A 13727-nucleotide genomic window follows, 5' to 3' on the forward strand; every position below is an offset into this window, starting at 1 on the left:
CGTGTTTTCATAGTCTCATGGAAATCAAATTACTTGAATATGTTCTGATATGATACAAAGTCCGTATACGCCCTTGTATGAACGGGGTGAGTGAGTGAGTTTAGATTAGTTTTACGCTGCATTCAGCAATATCACAGCTGTAAATAATCGAGTGTGGACCAGACAATCCAGTGGTCAACAGCATGAGTATCGATCTGCGGAATTGGGTACCGATGACATGTGTCAACCAAGTAAGCGAGCCTGACCACCCGATCCCGTTAGTCGCCTCTTAAGGCAAGCATGGGTTACTGAAGGCTAATGTTCAGTTCGTACCTTCACGAGTCTTTTATGAACGGCATATACCACGAAAGCCACGGAGGGTCGCAACTCCTTTAGCTAAGGTCACAAGTTCTGCAGCATTCTCTCTCTGACATCTCATGGAGGGCTGACAAATACAAATGTCACCTGAGAAGCTGACATTAAGCTCACAGCCCCGGAGACAAAGATGATGAGTTGCTGTGCCATTCCTGGATTAACATTCGGAATGACAAAATACTTTTGAAGTCATTGAAATGTCACCAGCGACTCGCATATTAACGATTGTGGAGGATTAACTGGGTTAGATGAAGTTTGTCTCGGATAACGTTCACATGGTATCGCTGTTGTTGCTGATGAATGTACTGATGCTGGAGCTCTGGCGTCACAGAAGATGTAGATAATAGCATTATGCAAATTATTCATGCAGTTAAGATACAGTATCATGGAAAACATTTGCATGTAGAGATCCGAAAACGGTAGATAATACAATGATATGGTTTTATGGAATAACATTAAGACATGCTTTTATGACTGAAACATAATAGGTGTAAAATATGAATAAAGGTCTCATTTCAACGAAATCCATCTCACGATGAAGCATCAGTTATTTTCAAGAATATTAACGGATGGCTTATCAAATGTTAATTTTACAGCAAGAGTTTCAGATAACTATTGATAAATGTTCAAACAGCGAATGGCATGTCCATTTGGTGCGAGAAAGAAACCCCCAACGATACAATCATACATGACTTGGGTGAAAGCAATAACCACAAACCAACTGCAAAAATCAAGGGGGATCTGGAATTTTAACCAGCTCAGGACCAGTGAGTGTCAAGCTGTATTCCATTCCATACAGGAATTTATTTGCTCCTTTGTGAAGCAATATTCGAGCTGTATGGCCGCGGTCTGTAAATGGGTGAGTGAGTGAGTGAGTTTAGTTTTACGTCGCACTTAGCAATATTCCAGCTATATGGCGACGGTCTGTAAATAATCGAGTCTGGACCAGACAATCCAGTGATCAACAACATGAGCATCGATCTGCGCAATGGGGAACCGATGACATGTGTCAACCAAGTCAGCTAGTCTGACCACCCGATCCCGTTAGTCGCCTCTTACGACAAGCAGTCACCTTTTATGGCAAGCATGGGTTGCTGAAGGCCTATTCTACCCCGGGACCTTCACGGGTCGGTCTGTAAACAATAGAGTCCAGTGTGTAAATGAATTTTGAAGTCACTGTCCAGGATGACTAGTTCTGTAAATCTGTTTCACTGTTCCTGCAAAATATCAATTTCAAGATGCACATCGGTCAGAATTGGTGCGATGTTTGGTAATCGAAGATGATGAAATTGTTACATTTGTATTGTAATGGTTCCTAACCTCTTTTGGGATTGCTATTAACAATTTTACATAGCGATCTCCATGACAAGAGACAATAAATATCACGCAAATTTTGCAGACTGACAATTAGCGCCTTAATATTAGGCACATCTATTTTCATTTGTCATATTAACGTGTATTAAAGACAGAACATACAATCAGCTTGTCAGTCAATATACTTTAAGAATATATTACTGGTACAATGAGCTAGCATGTGGTTAGATGTCCAGTAACTATTTCAAACTGATCATGAGCGTCCATCAACGTCATTCGGACACCATGAACCAACCAAGTCAACGACTCTGGTCACCTGATTGCTCTAGCTGCACGGGTTGATGGACACAAATTCTAAATGAGATCTTTAAAGGTTTATAATACCATCATGCGAAAATTCCAGCAATGACAGCGTAACAATATAGCCTGACAAACATAAATAAGAGTGGAAATTTCCAGTTTCAAAGATACTGTCATGCCTCTTTCTTAACGGTGATACTATATTTTACCTAAGAAATGACATAACATTATTCTTACAAAATCAGACATGCGATGTCTGTTGTATTCATTACCAGTTCCGTCCAGTTTGGAGCACTTAACATCACAAATGAGTCACTTTTGACGACTCTTTAATATCACGCTGAGCACTGTCATATCCCCGCGGGCTTCACAAAGACACTTGTCCCGAGAGGTTCCGTCAGAATCCCAACAAACATGTACTCAGATGACAATATTGTCTTGCATCTACTTCTGACCTCCATTTTAGCGAATATTCCAGCAGCTATTCTGAAACTGTCGCCCGAAATCTCCTTTTACAGTTCAGAGCGAATCCTCCGGTATATCGATTGGCGTATGGTACATCTATGACTATGCTGATGAATTACATAATGTCTGTATTCGGTAATGTACTTTTGCACAAATTATAAACGGCGTCAAAAGACAGATAATGTGCTTGTTTTGTTTTCACGAGATGTACTTGTACTTTTACCATAGATGATGGCCGACGACGCCAATAGACAGGTAATTTGCTTCGTGTTTCTCCTCACGATTCACTGACAGTATTTGAATTTAGGGTGTCCTATTTGATACCTCTGTATTCCATCTGAAACCGTAATCGACTTCAACTGTGTTTAAATAAAATCTGCATGCCTCTTCACTGGATTACTGATGTCTTGAAAAGGTGTATTGTTCCTCGGACTGTGAAAAACAAATCATCAAAAATGTCAATTCAACCTATAAAGTTGAAAAAAAACGCAATGCAAAAAGCCCTCGAAATTGTAGTTCAAACGGTTCACAATTTTTACCCCAGCGGTGGGGGAATACTAGTATGTGGTTTCAAGAGCTATGCTGCGCTGAGCTCTTAACGCATGGGCAGTGAACAGGTTCGTGGAGCTTGAAATAGTATGCCTGCCCGAAGTGTAAGGTCGTGCGCTGTAGTCTGATCTTGGTTGTGTAGATAAACAAGCAAATAATCTACTCGTTGCATAAAAATACCCCAAAACATGTTGATTGTGATAAGCAGACTGTCACAGAGAAAACTCCAAGTCTGGTTTATTGACACCTGTCAAAATCCAATGCACAACTTCAATCACTGACCTCATGCAATTTGAAATTAGCACCTACCTTATAAGCCATAAACAAACAGCCGGCTAGGCGTAGCGCTTAATGACCTGCGGCCAATGAAAAGGCTTCGTTACACTTGAGAGTACACCCACCGGCTCTGACTGCGGTTAGTATCACGACTGTTTCGTTTCGACGGAGGTAAACCCAAGTAAAAAAATATTGCACTTTTGATTTGGGACTATACGCTTTTATATTTGTTTATCGTGTTGATTTGTTAAAATCAGCAATGAATTTTATATATCATGAATAAGTGTGTGTTTAATTATGTTTGATTTTTTGGTTGCATGTGACCGATTTGATTATGCATAGGAAAGGTGATCATAACTCGCTCGTTACAGAGACATAGCAATTATGATATCAATACTTGTTTCACACAGAGCGCGGGAAACACTTATACATAATTAAGGTATGTTAGAGTGATCACTACTGTAAACATCGAATGAATGCTTGTATAAGATTCTGTGATAATCTATGCTTTTCAAAACTGAACGCCCTATCACCTGAACACCATATTGCAGCTTTGGTTGTCAGTATGCCTTACTGAGAAATACCAGGTTTCCAAGGTAACGATACCCTGGATGCTGTACATTATTCGGTAAGTGATACGCATTCCTTCAAACATATTTAAATTCGAATATTGAATACGTTGATCTCCTCCTTTTTTGTGTTCAAAGCAGTAAAACCTAGATGTAATTCTTAATAACATCGCACACAGAAATGTAACGTTTAAAAACGCAGACGGAATCAATCAATCAATCAATCAATCAATCAGGCTTTCCGGATTTACAGACATCCACTCTACATGAAAATATGACTGATCAATCCCATACTTTAGTCATCACAGGCACAGATGTGACAGCCTGAGTTATCTTTCTTGAATCCGGACAGGCCACAGTCCAGAGTGCACGCTTCAAGCATGGGGCACGGCTTCACTGAAAGAAACAGAAAATGGCGTTACTAAAATAAACAGGTCATGACGAGTTGAGTTTTACGCCGCACTCAGCAATATTTCAGTCTATAAATAAATCGAGTCTGGACAAGACAATCCTGTGATCAACAACATGGGCATCGATCTGCGCAATTGGGAACCGATGAGATGTGCCTACCAAGCCAGCGAGCTTCTTACGACAAGCATAGTCGCCTTTTATGGCAAGCATGAGTTGCTGAAGGCCTATTCTACCCCGGACGTTCACGGGTCAAGGACCAATTCTAACCCGGATCTTCACGGGTCGCTGTTGGCATGTAGTTATATCACTCTTTGAATGTACAGGACAATAAATCTCCACTCTCGGAGATCCATCTGGTATGGCATACTGTAAGGGACATTCTCGCGATCTCGCATTCTCGCGATCTCGACCTTTGGAAACAAGCTTAAAAAGCCAAAAGTGCGAGAATGCGAGATCGCGAGATTTGGCCAAAATCTCGCGTTCTCGCGATCTCGCATTCTCGTGTTTTTGGTACAGAGCATGTTTCTGTCAAAAGTCGATAACACGAGAATGCGACATTTGTACATGCTGTCAAATCTCGCAATCTCGCAAACTCGACTTGTCAAATAAGGCCACAAAAACACCAAATCGCAAGAACACGAGAATGCGACATTTCCTTTTTTCGCGTTCTCGCGATCTCGCGTTTTAGTCGTTGGCGTTGCGCATGCGCAAGGATTTTCAAGCATTGTCATAAATGTGTTAAATGCTGCTTGGGCAGTGAAAAGCGTGAATGAAGCATGACCACAACGCTACTAACATGCGCATGCGCCTTGACCTCGGGATAATGCGCATGCGCAACGCCAACGTCTAAAACGCGAGATCGCGAGAACGCGAAAAAAGGAAATGTCGCATTCTCGTGTTCTTGCGATTTCGTGTTTTTGTGGCCTTATTTGACAAGTCGAGTTTGCGAGATTGCGAGATTTGACAGCATATACAAATGTCGCATTCTCGTGTTATCGACTTTTGACAGAAACATGCTCTGTACCAAAAACACGAGAATGCGAGATCGCGAGAACGCGAGATTTTGGCCAAATCTCGCGTTCTCGCGATCTCGCATTCTCGCACTTTTGGCTTTTTAAGCTTGTTTCCAAAGGTCGAGATCGCGAGAATGCGAGATCGCGAGAATGTCCCTTACAGTATTCCATAATCTGGCGATGTGGGCCATGTTGTAAATGTATCACTATCTCATGTTTACATGTTTACTTATACACGCGTAATAACACTTTCAAGCCACGCAAAATTACATCCCGATAAATATGTTCCTCATATTAGCAGCTTATTGGTGAAACCCGCGTCAAAATTAATATGTCGGGCCAGTGAATTACTGTGTGGGCTGGCATAGGCGGATCCGGTTTGTGTGTGTATGTGTGTGTGTATTCAAAGATTATGTTTTATGAACACTGAAACTCGGGTGAAAATGAAGTGTGCACCCCCTCCACACACACACGCTTGTGTCAGTAGTGTGCAACAACCAACCCCACGCCTTCTCAAAACATTGAACACTTTTTTGTCAGTAGTGTGGAACAACCACCCCCAATCCCTTCTCAAAAAGTTGAACACTTTTTTTGTCAGTGGTGTGCAACAACCATCCCCATCTCCTTCTAAAAAAGATGAAGGTGGATATTTTATCCAGGAAGTGATTGAGTTAACATAATTTATAAATTGACGTTGGAACATTATATTCATATCGTGGCAATGAAACCTATTGATAAACACAAAAAGCACACCAATCTTTAACGCTGTGAAAAAACGGACATTGAAACACACTAAAATCACCAGAATTTAACAGTTTGAGATTTAAATCTAGCAAGTTAGCATAAAATGGTGGTTTCTCAAAGACACAATCTAATAATACACTGACAAGACTATGGTAATAAAACAGTATTGCAAACAACTTAACAACTCTGTTATCGTGAAAAAAACACGAGTCTCATGTTTTATAAACTTTAATACCAAGTGATGCCAGTGAGTTGCCAGATAGTAATCATTCAATATCCAGCTCCTGGCTTTGTCAGTGGATGTCACCAAAAGCTGCACCGCAAATATTCTTTTTCGGGGTGACATTTTCCTCTTCATCATAGTGTTTGAGGATAGGATCATCACAAATGTGTTCTGAAAATATACAAACAACGTTGTATCATTGTGTCATGCGTTTACTACGTTATTTCAAATATGACTTCCATTAAGACAGAGTGAGTATGGGAGCATGGTGTAACGTCACTCTTAGCTGTATTCCAGCAATAGCAAAATGCCGCTCCTCCTACTTACACAGAATGAAAACCCATGAATTAACATCAAAATTAATTTCAAATAAAATGTTAATTGAATCGTTGATCAGTGCATTTGAAAAAGACTGAATTCCGCATGTCAAACTAACTTATACAGCACTCGTTCCGTTCTTTTTCTAAGTGCCAGAAGCGCCCATAATATATATATATATTGTGTCGTCTGCCTCCAATGTGCATCGCCACTCACCTTCACAGTTCGCGTCATCTCCTTCGAGTAATCCATGCAAAATCCAACCCTTCGACAATTTAAATACCGCCACCAAACCTCAAACATCGCAGACGGATAAAATTTTGAGAAATACTGAACAGATCAAAAGATTCTTATAAGAAACACGAACCGGTCACAGCGACCCGTAAATAAAACAAGACTCGCAAATGAAATCATGCACGTTTTTGTTGTTCTTGCACGGACAACATACGGAGTCCGAGAAGCTGGCATGAAATATCAAAAGGATGAACCTTTGTTCGCTGTGGAACGCAACGACTTCGAAATGGATTGTAATGAAACGAAAAAAAGACCAATGAATACACAATTTAATTAACTGGCATCTCCATGAACCACGATTTCGGACAGAAATCACTAAAAAGGAAATATTAAAATGATACTTCGTCAAAACCTTTACCACTCGTGAAAAATGTTTTGAACTTCCAAAGTTCAAATAAAAAATAGTAAGAAAGAAAACAATATTATGCAATCTGACATCAAAGCGTTCTTTAATTAATTAACAAGAACCCAAATGGAAGCATTAGACTCGGAAGTTTTCAATCTGTTGTAATTCCTCAAACGTGGAATTATAAAACCAATTTTAAAAATACAGCTGATCCAAACGCGAGCAGAGCTGCTAAAAAATTAATCTGTTTGGAAAACGTTTTACCACACCTCTAAATGATCGATTATCCACATTCCCAGATACTGATAATGTCCTCATTCCATCAAAGTTGAGATGAGGAAACACATGACATATCACATTATTCCAGAGAATAACGTCGAGATATTTTTACAGTTTAAGTTATCACTTTATGCAGATGATACAGTCCCTTTTTGAGCGACTGAAGTTTTACGCCGCACTTGGCAATGCATGTATTTCAGCTATATAGCGGCGGTCTGTAAATAAATCGAGTCTGGACAATCCAGTGATCAACAGCATGAGCATCGATGTACGCAAATGGGATACGCTGACATGTGACAGCGAGTCTGACCACTGGCTCCCGTTAGTCGCCTCCTACGGACAAGTATGGGATACTAAAGATCAATTCTTGTCTCTTCCCAGGTCATTTTTTTGGTACACCTCCGAGTAAATAATCATTATCTATAAAAAAAATTATCGACTATTCCAAAGAAGTGTTTCATGTGGAACATAATGCACATATCAGTTAAAACATCATCACTTAAATATATATCCACTTTGAAAGTACTTCCCTGTTAACGATTACTACATATTCCGCAGATTTGGTCCAATATGCATTAATTACGTGAGACATGTACACCTAAAGTATAAAATATTAATTTTGTTTATGTATTTTGAAACATCTCTCCGGATTTATTCAGTGAGTGGGTGAGTTCAGTTTAGGCGGTACCCGCAATATTCCAGCAATTCTTCAATATTCTGCGATTAAGATAGAATAGTATGCGTCAACAAGTCTGCGAGTCTGACCACCCGATCCTGTTAGTCGCCCGTTACGAGAAACATGAGTTGCTGAAGTCCATTTCTAACCTGCATCTTTAGTGGTCTTCACGTGAATTGTTATATTGAACAGAAAAAGAAACCTACACATGTATTTTTAAATTTATTTTGTAAATTTTAATTAAAAACAAAAACATACACGCTTCCTTTCATGAGGTTCCTTTCATTGTTTCGAAACTTATGTTTCTTTTGCTGTCAGTATGTAATAGTATAGTGTTCACAGTACATGAGTATGTTGTCATATTGATCTTTATTGCATGCGTATAATTTGTTGTATATGTAAGCTGTTGTATCAGAGTCGATTGTTCTCGGACAATGAAGTAAACTCAACTGACAACATGATCCCTTTCGTAACAAAAAAAGACTAGCTTTGACCGCGGAAAACTGGGCTGTTGAATGCCCAATACGGCTTCTGAGAGGCAAGTATTTTACCTGAAGTTGCAGCTGTAATCGACGATGTGGTAGCTGTGGTGGTGGTGGTTGTGGTGGTAGTTTTGGTGGTTGTGGTTGTAGTAGATGGATTTGCTGGGGAAGTAGTTGCAGTGCTGGGAGACGTAGAAGGCGTTAGATTACCTAAAAAAGATGAAAAAGAAATATTTAACCGTTTTATACATACCATACAATCGAATATTTGTATAATTGCAAGTTTCTGTTGCCATTTTTCGTGTAAATACTGCTCAATGGGAGCCATACAGAAGTCGTCTGGAGTTTGCATTCTGTGTTCCCGTTGGACTACGCGGGGTGCACACGTATTAATACCATCCAGTTTAAGCAAGGTTAATTTCAGTCCCCAGCTATATACCGGTGCTTAAATGTGAACATTCTGAAAACACAAACACTTTCCACCGTTTTTGTTTACTTGGATATTAGGATTCATCAAAACGGTTTCAGAGTATAAATTCTGGAAAAGATCATTTCTGTTTCAAAGATCGACGGACATCTCTTAAAAAGCAATCACTGTACAATCAACAAGAGGCAAAACCCTGAACATCAAATTATTCATTGTTTTACATATTTTCGATTGCTTTAAAAAGAAAGATTTCAGCCTCGCAACCTAAACATCGCAAAACGCGTAAATAAACAAGTCATACACCGTTAGTCAACATGGCTAACTGTATGTCACACGAAATCCAGTTTATTAGATACTAAATGACCTGGCACAAGATTTGAATTCCATTTCCTAGGAATGCACATTCAAGCTTTGTGCCGACATAATAATTAAGGAGTAGAGGTTCCTTCAGACGGAAGATTGAGACGCTGTTTATTGACGCTTACAGTATTGCGAACGGCTGTGGAATTACTTCTATGGGAAACTTACTGTACTGACAGAAGTAGGGGAAGCAATTCCTCGGACGCTTCCTGTACTGACAGAAGTAGGGGAAACAGCTCCTTGGGGGCTTACTGTACTGACAGAGGTTGGGGAAACATTTCCTCGGACGCTTACTGTACTGACACAGTTTGGGGAAATAGTTCCTTGGAAGCTTAATGTACTAACAGAGGTAGGAGAAACAAATCCTCGGAAGCTGATTATATTGGCAGAGGTGGAAGAAACAGCTCCTCAGAAGCTTACTGTATTAGCAGAAGTAAGGGAAACAGTTCCTCGGAAGCTTACTGTACTGACAGAGGTAGGAGAAACAGCTCCTCGGAAGGTTACTGTACTGACAGAGGTAGGGGAAACAGCTCCTCGGAAGGTTACTGTACTGACAGAGGTAGGGGAAACAACTTCTCGGAAGCTTACTGTACAGGCAGGGTAGGGGAAACAGCTCCGTGGACGCTACTGCACTGACACGGTTAGGGGAAACAATTCCCCGGACGCTTACTGTACTGACACAGTTAGGGGAAACATTTCCTCGGACGCTTACTGTACTGACTGAGGTTAGGGGAAACATTTCCTCGGACGCCTACTGTACGTGACTAGGTTGTGAGTTTAGCTACATAGGAAACTTACTGAATTGACACAGGTGTGGGAAACAGTTCCTGGTACGCTTCCTGTACTGACAAAGGTGAGGAAAACAGTTCCTTGAACTCTAACTGTTCTGACAGAGGCAGGGGAAGCAGTTTCTCTAATCCTTACCGTACCAACAGAAGTTGGGGATACCAGTTCCTTGGACGCCAACTGTACCAGATAAATTGTGGAATAAGCTATACAGAAAACTTACTGAACTGACACAGGTAGGGGAAACGTGTGGTGCCAAATAAAAACCCTCCAGTGCAGCTAAAGTCTTTCCAGAAGCCGGTGGTTGTCTCCATGACGACACAGTCCTCGTTTGTCCCCAGCAGCGACCCTGGTTCCCCGCCTCCCCAGTGATGGTAGGAGTACGTCTCTCCTGCAGTTATCGTATTAAAAACTCGGAATTTAGAGTCATAATGGGATGTTTGTTTTGATCAAACTGTAGCAAGTAGACTATGTAACTTTAATGTTTGTTGTTCAACGTCTCAGTCATTAATATTTCATCTGTACATGGAAATGAATAATTGAGTCCTGACCAGACAATCCACTGATCAACAGCATAGGCATCGATCTACGCATTTGAGATACGATTATATGTCACCCACGTCAGCGAGCCTGACCACCGAATCCCGTCAGTCGCCTCTTTCTACAAGCATGGGTGGCTGAAGACCTATTCTAGCATGGATCTTGAAGGATGTATAATTGTTAGTGCTTGCTGTAATGTAACTGATTGCCTGAGAAGCAGTCAGCAAATTCAATGCTTTGTGTATTCCTTACTTTCCGGTTCAATTCGTCATATGAATTCAATGATGGAGGCCTGTTATAGAATTCCCAGGAAATATGCTTTCGGCAATACAGGTATACACGTCTTACTTCAATGGATTTGCAACACTTTAATTTGCCAATCGGGCCTTCTGCCGGCTTTAACATCTACAGGCCCTGAATGAAGTCTGCAGGTCCAATTTGTTTCAGTTAAACTTAAATAAAACAGACTTCACTGTACACAGTTTCACACTGTTTGTGCAAAATCAGTTAACGAGGCCTATTCTTCAAAGGCTATAGTATAAGACATTCCGCTGTGCAAAGCTCTTAAACACCAGGAAGTAAAACTGTTATCGTATCATGATGGATAATGGAGGATGCCCGAACGTTAGTAAAGAAAAAAAACAAGGAAAAGTCAACGCTGAAAACAAACCCAAGGGCAATATATAACTGCTGGCCCGATACAATAACAGCCAGCGCTGGGCCACCGGGCCAGCAATTATTTGAAACCCTGCTTCAAATTGAAATTTGATACTCTTACACTCGAAGTGCCTTTTCAGTACCTTGTGAGACCTCCTTGCCCTGCAATACACTACTGAATGTCCCGTGGTTCACTACCGATCAAAGTCTGCAAGAAATCATGTGACGGTACAATCCAATATTTGACCGCTTCTTTCTTTATATCCTCAATATTTTCCTTTTCTTATTTATTCTGTCATTCACTCGTCCCACACATTCTCAATAGGGTTAAGATTCACTGTTTTGTGATAAACAGCGTTGTTGTCTCGGTCGTAATCATGATAAAAAAATCCAAACCTATTATCTTCATATAGTGTTCAGGCTGTTGGAGGGATATCGATATTTAAGATGTCAACTAATAGTGAAAATAGACATAGGCTTCACTCCATGGAAAATACATGCACCCACTCTTGATTTCCTCGAACCGACACCAGTTTGAACGTCCCTCTTTTTGTGCATAATCCATTAATGGTGAGGGAATTCCGCGTCCTGTCAAATCTACCATGCCAACAACGGAAACCGTCTGCTACACCAGGGGAGATAACTCGTGATGCAGTTAGATTCACTTCTCAGCAGACAAGGGTTGCCTCCAATAATGATTACCTAGCTGCATAATGTAACAATGTGCAAACTATTTTAAAATTCAGTTACCAGTATTAGGAAAAACAAAGATTTCTGTGAAAACTGTATTAGGTACAGTCGCACTCTGTACTGGGTCCAGTCCTAGGCGAGCTTGAGTACTGCGTAAATCATCTCCCACTGATTCTCTCTCTTTTAAATGAAATATTTATGACACCTTCATATTGCCCTAAAGACATTTCTTGAACACCAAATCACGACTATATCGTGACACCGTAACATCGTGAGACGTAACGTTTGGTACACAAATGTCGCTCAATTACCATGTATCTCACAGCGGGGTCTCCCTGGAGGCTCGGGGCACGTTACGTAAGGCCTGAAGGAACTTAATAGCACAAGGCTCCTGGCAAGTAATAGGGCAGCTGTCTAACCCTAAAATCATATCACTTAGCACCAGATGCGTGCGTGTGCATGTGTCGTCTTTTCTCATTTTCGGAGTGATATAAGACAACGGTAACGTGCCATGCCATCTTGCTTGCTTCAGTACCAGTGCCTAATATGGTCTGATATTCCCTGTAAGAAAGGGGAAATTTCGTGCATTATTCCTAAGAGTATTTGTCAGTATTTTATGCAATATCGAGAGCAACATTTCGGTATATTCATTATTGTTTTTTTTTTCTTTCAAAGTATTTCACAGCTTTGCCTGCGTTAACAGTTGACTGTATAGCTACTGAAGAGAAAAAACAAACATGGCACATACATATGAGATGACCCTTTCTCGGCACAGAACAGATTCTAAATTAAATACTTTTGGGGAGTCCTAAACCCGGATTAGAACCCACACTCTCAGTGTCAAGCTGGGACTCCCCAGCACATAACGTTTGCCATCTAACCTATTATGTTTTCAATCAAATAGACAGTTCTTCCCCGATACGCGTCCAAAGTGTTAGCAATGCTATACAATCTCTGAAGAGAGGACAGCCTCTGTATAGTCGCGAGCAAAATCAACTTATGCATTTTTCTTTAAATAGATTCAAGACTCCTCCCAATCTAAATATTGGACAGTAGCTTCGTGACAATGGTCAAATCCTGGAACAGCACATGACCTTTACATGTCAGCTCGATATCATCTATAAGTACTAAAAACGAAAGACCAACCAAATGCAACTGCGCGTTCTACTTCATGAAAGAAGGACAGGGCTGTCTAGATCGCGCTGTTCCTGAACTTCTAGAACGGATAAGTTACTCTACATCATCTATCTGAACAGTATCGTACTTTTTCCTTCAAAATCACATGCAACGTAAAACTGTGAAGATTCTAATACCTTTCGGTATGCACTTACCGAAACAAATCATCAAACATGACAATTCAACCTATGATATCGAAAAAAATCGTGATGACAAAACGCCTGGGAAATCGGATTTCAAACGATTCACTAATTTTCCCCCAGCGCTGGGGTTTAAAGTGGTTTCAACAGCTATGCTGCTCTCATATCGCATGTGCAGTGAATAGGTTCTCGGAGCTTGAAACAGTATGCCTGGTCGGAGTATGAGGTCGTAAGCAGTAGTCTAATCTGGGTTGTGTACACAAACAAGTAGATTATCAAAACAAAAACATGTTGATTGTGATAAGCAGACTCTGTCACAGAGAAAACTGGATGTCTGG

At 40.6% G+C, this 13727-nt stretch overlaps 1 protein-coding gene across 3 annotated transcripts in view; it reads right to left on the minus strand.

Moving 5' to 3' along the window:
• Window positions 1-781: 781 nt before the first annotated feature.
• Window positions 782-13727, minus strand: part of LOC137268165 (macrophage mannose receptor 1-like) — a 54014-nt gene continuing 41068 nt past the window's right edge. For 2 of the 3 annotated variants that reach the window (XM_067802697.1, XM_067802696.1), the window contains exons 7-10: window positions 10410-10577; window positions 8683-8823; window positions 4122-4223; window positions 782-2865 (exon numbers count right to left, since the gene is read on the minus strand). In XM_067802697.1, the coding sequence (XP_067658798.1) occupies window positions 4123-4223; window positions 8683-8823; window positions 10410-10577 (410 nt within the window). In that variant the 3' untranslated portion in view covers window positions 782-2865; window position 4122. Of the gene's footprint in view, window positions 2866-3173; window positions 4224-8682; window positions 8824-10409; window positions 10578-13727 lie in introns of those variants that run through there. The other variant, XM_067802695.1, reaches the window with a different exon arrangement.

The sequence above is a fragment of the Haliotis asinina genome, chromosome 16 (genome assembly GCF_037392515.1).
Source record: "Haliotis asinina isolate JCU_RB_2024 chromosome 16, JCU_Hal_asi_v2, whole genome shotgun sequence".
NCBI lineage: Eukaryota > Metazoa > Mollusca > Gastropoda > Lepetellida > Haliotidae > Haliotis > Haliotis asinina.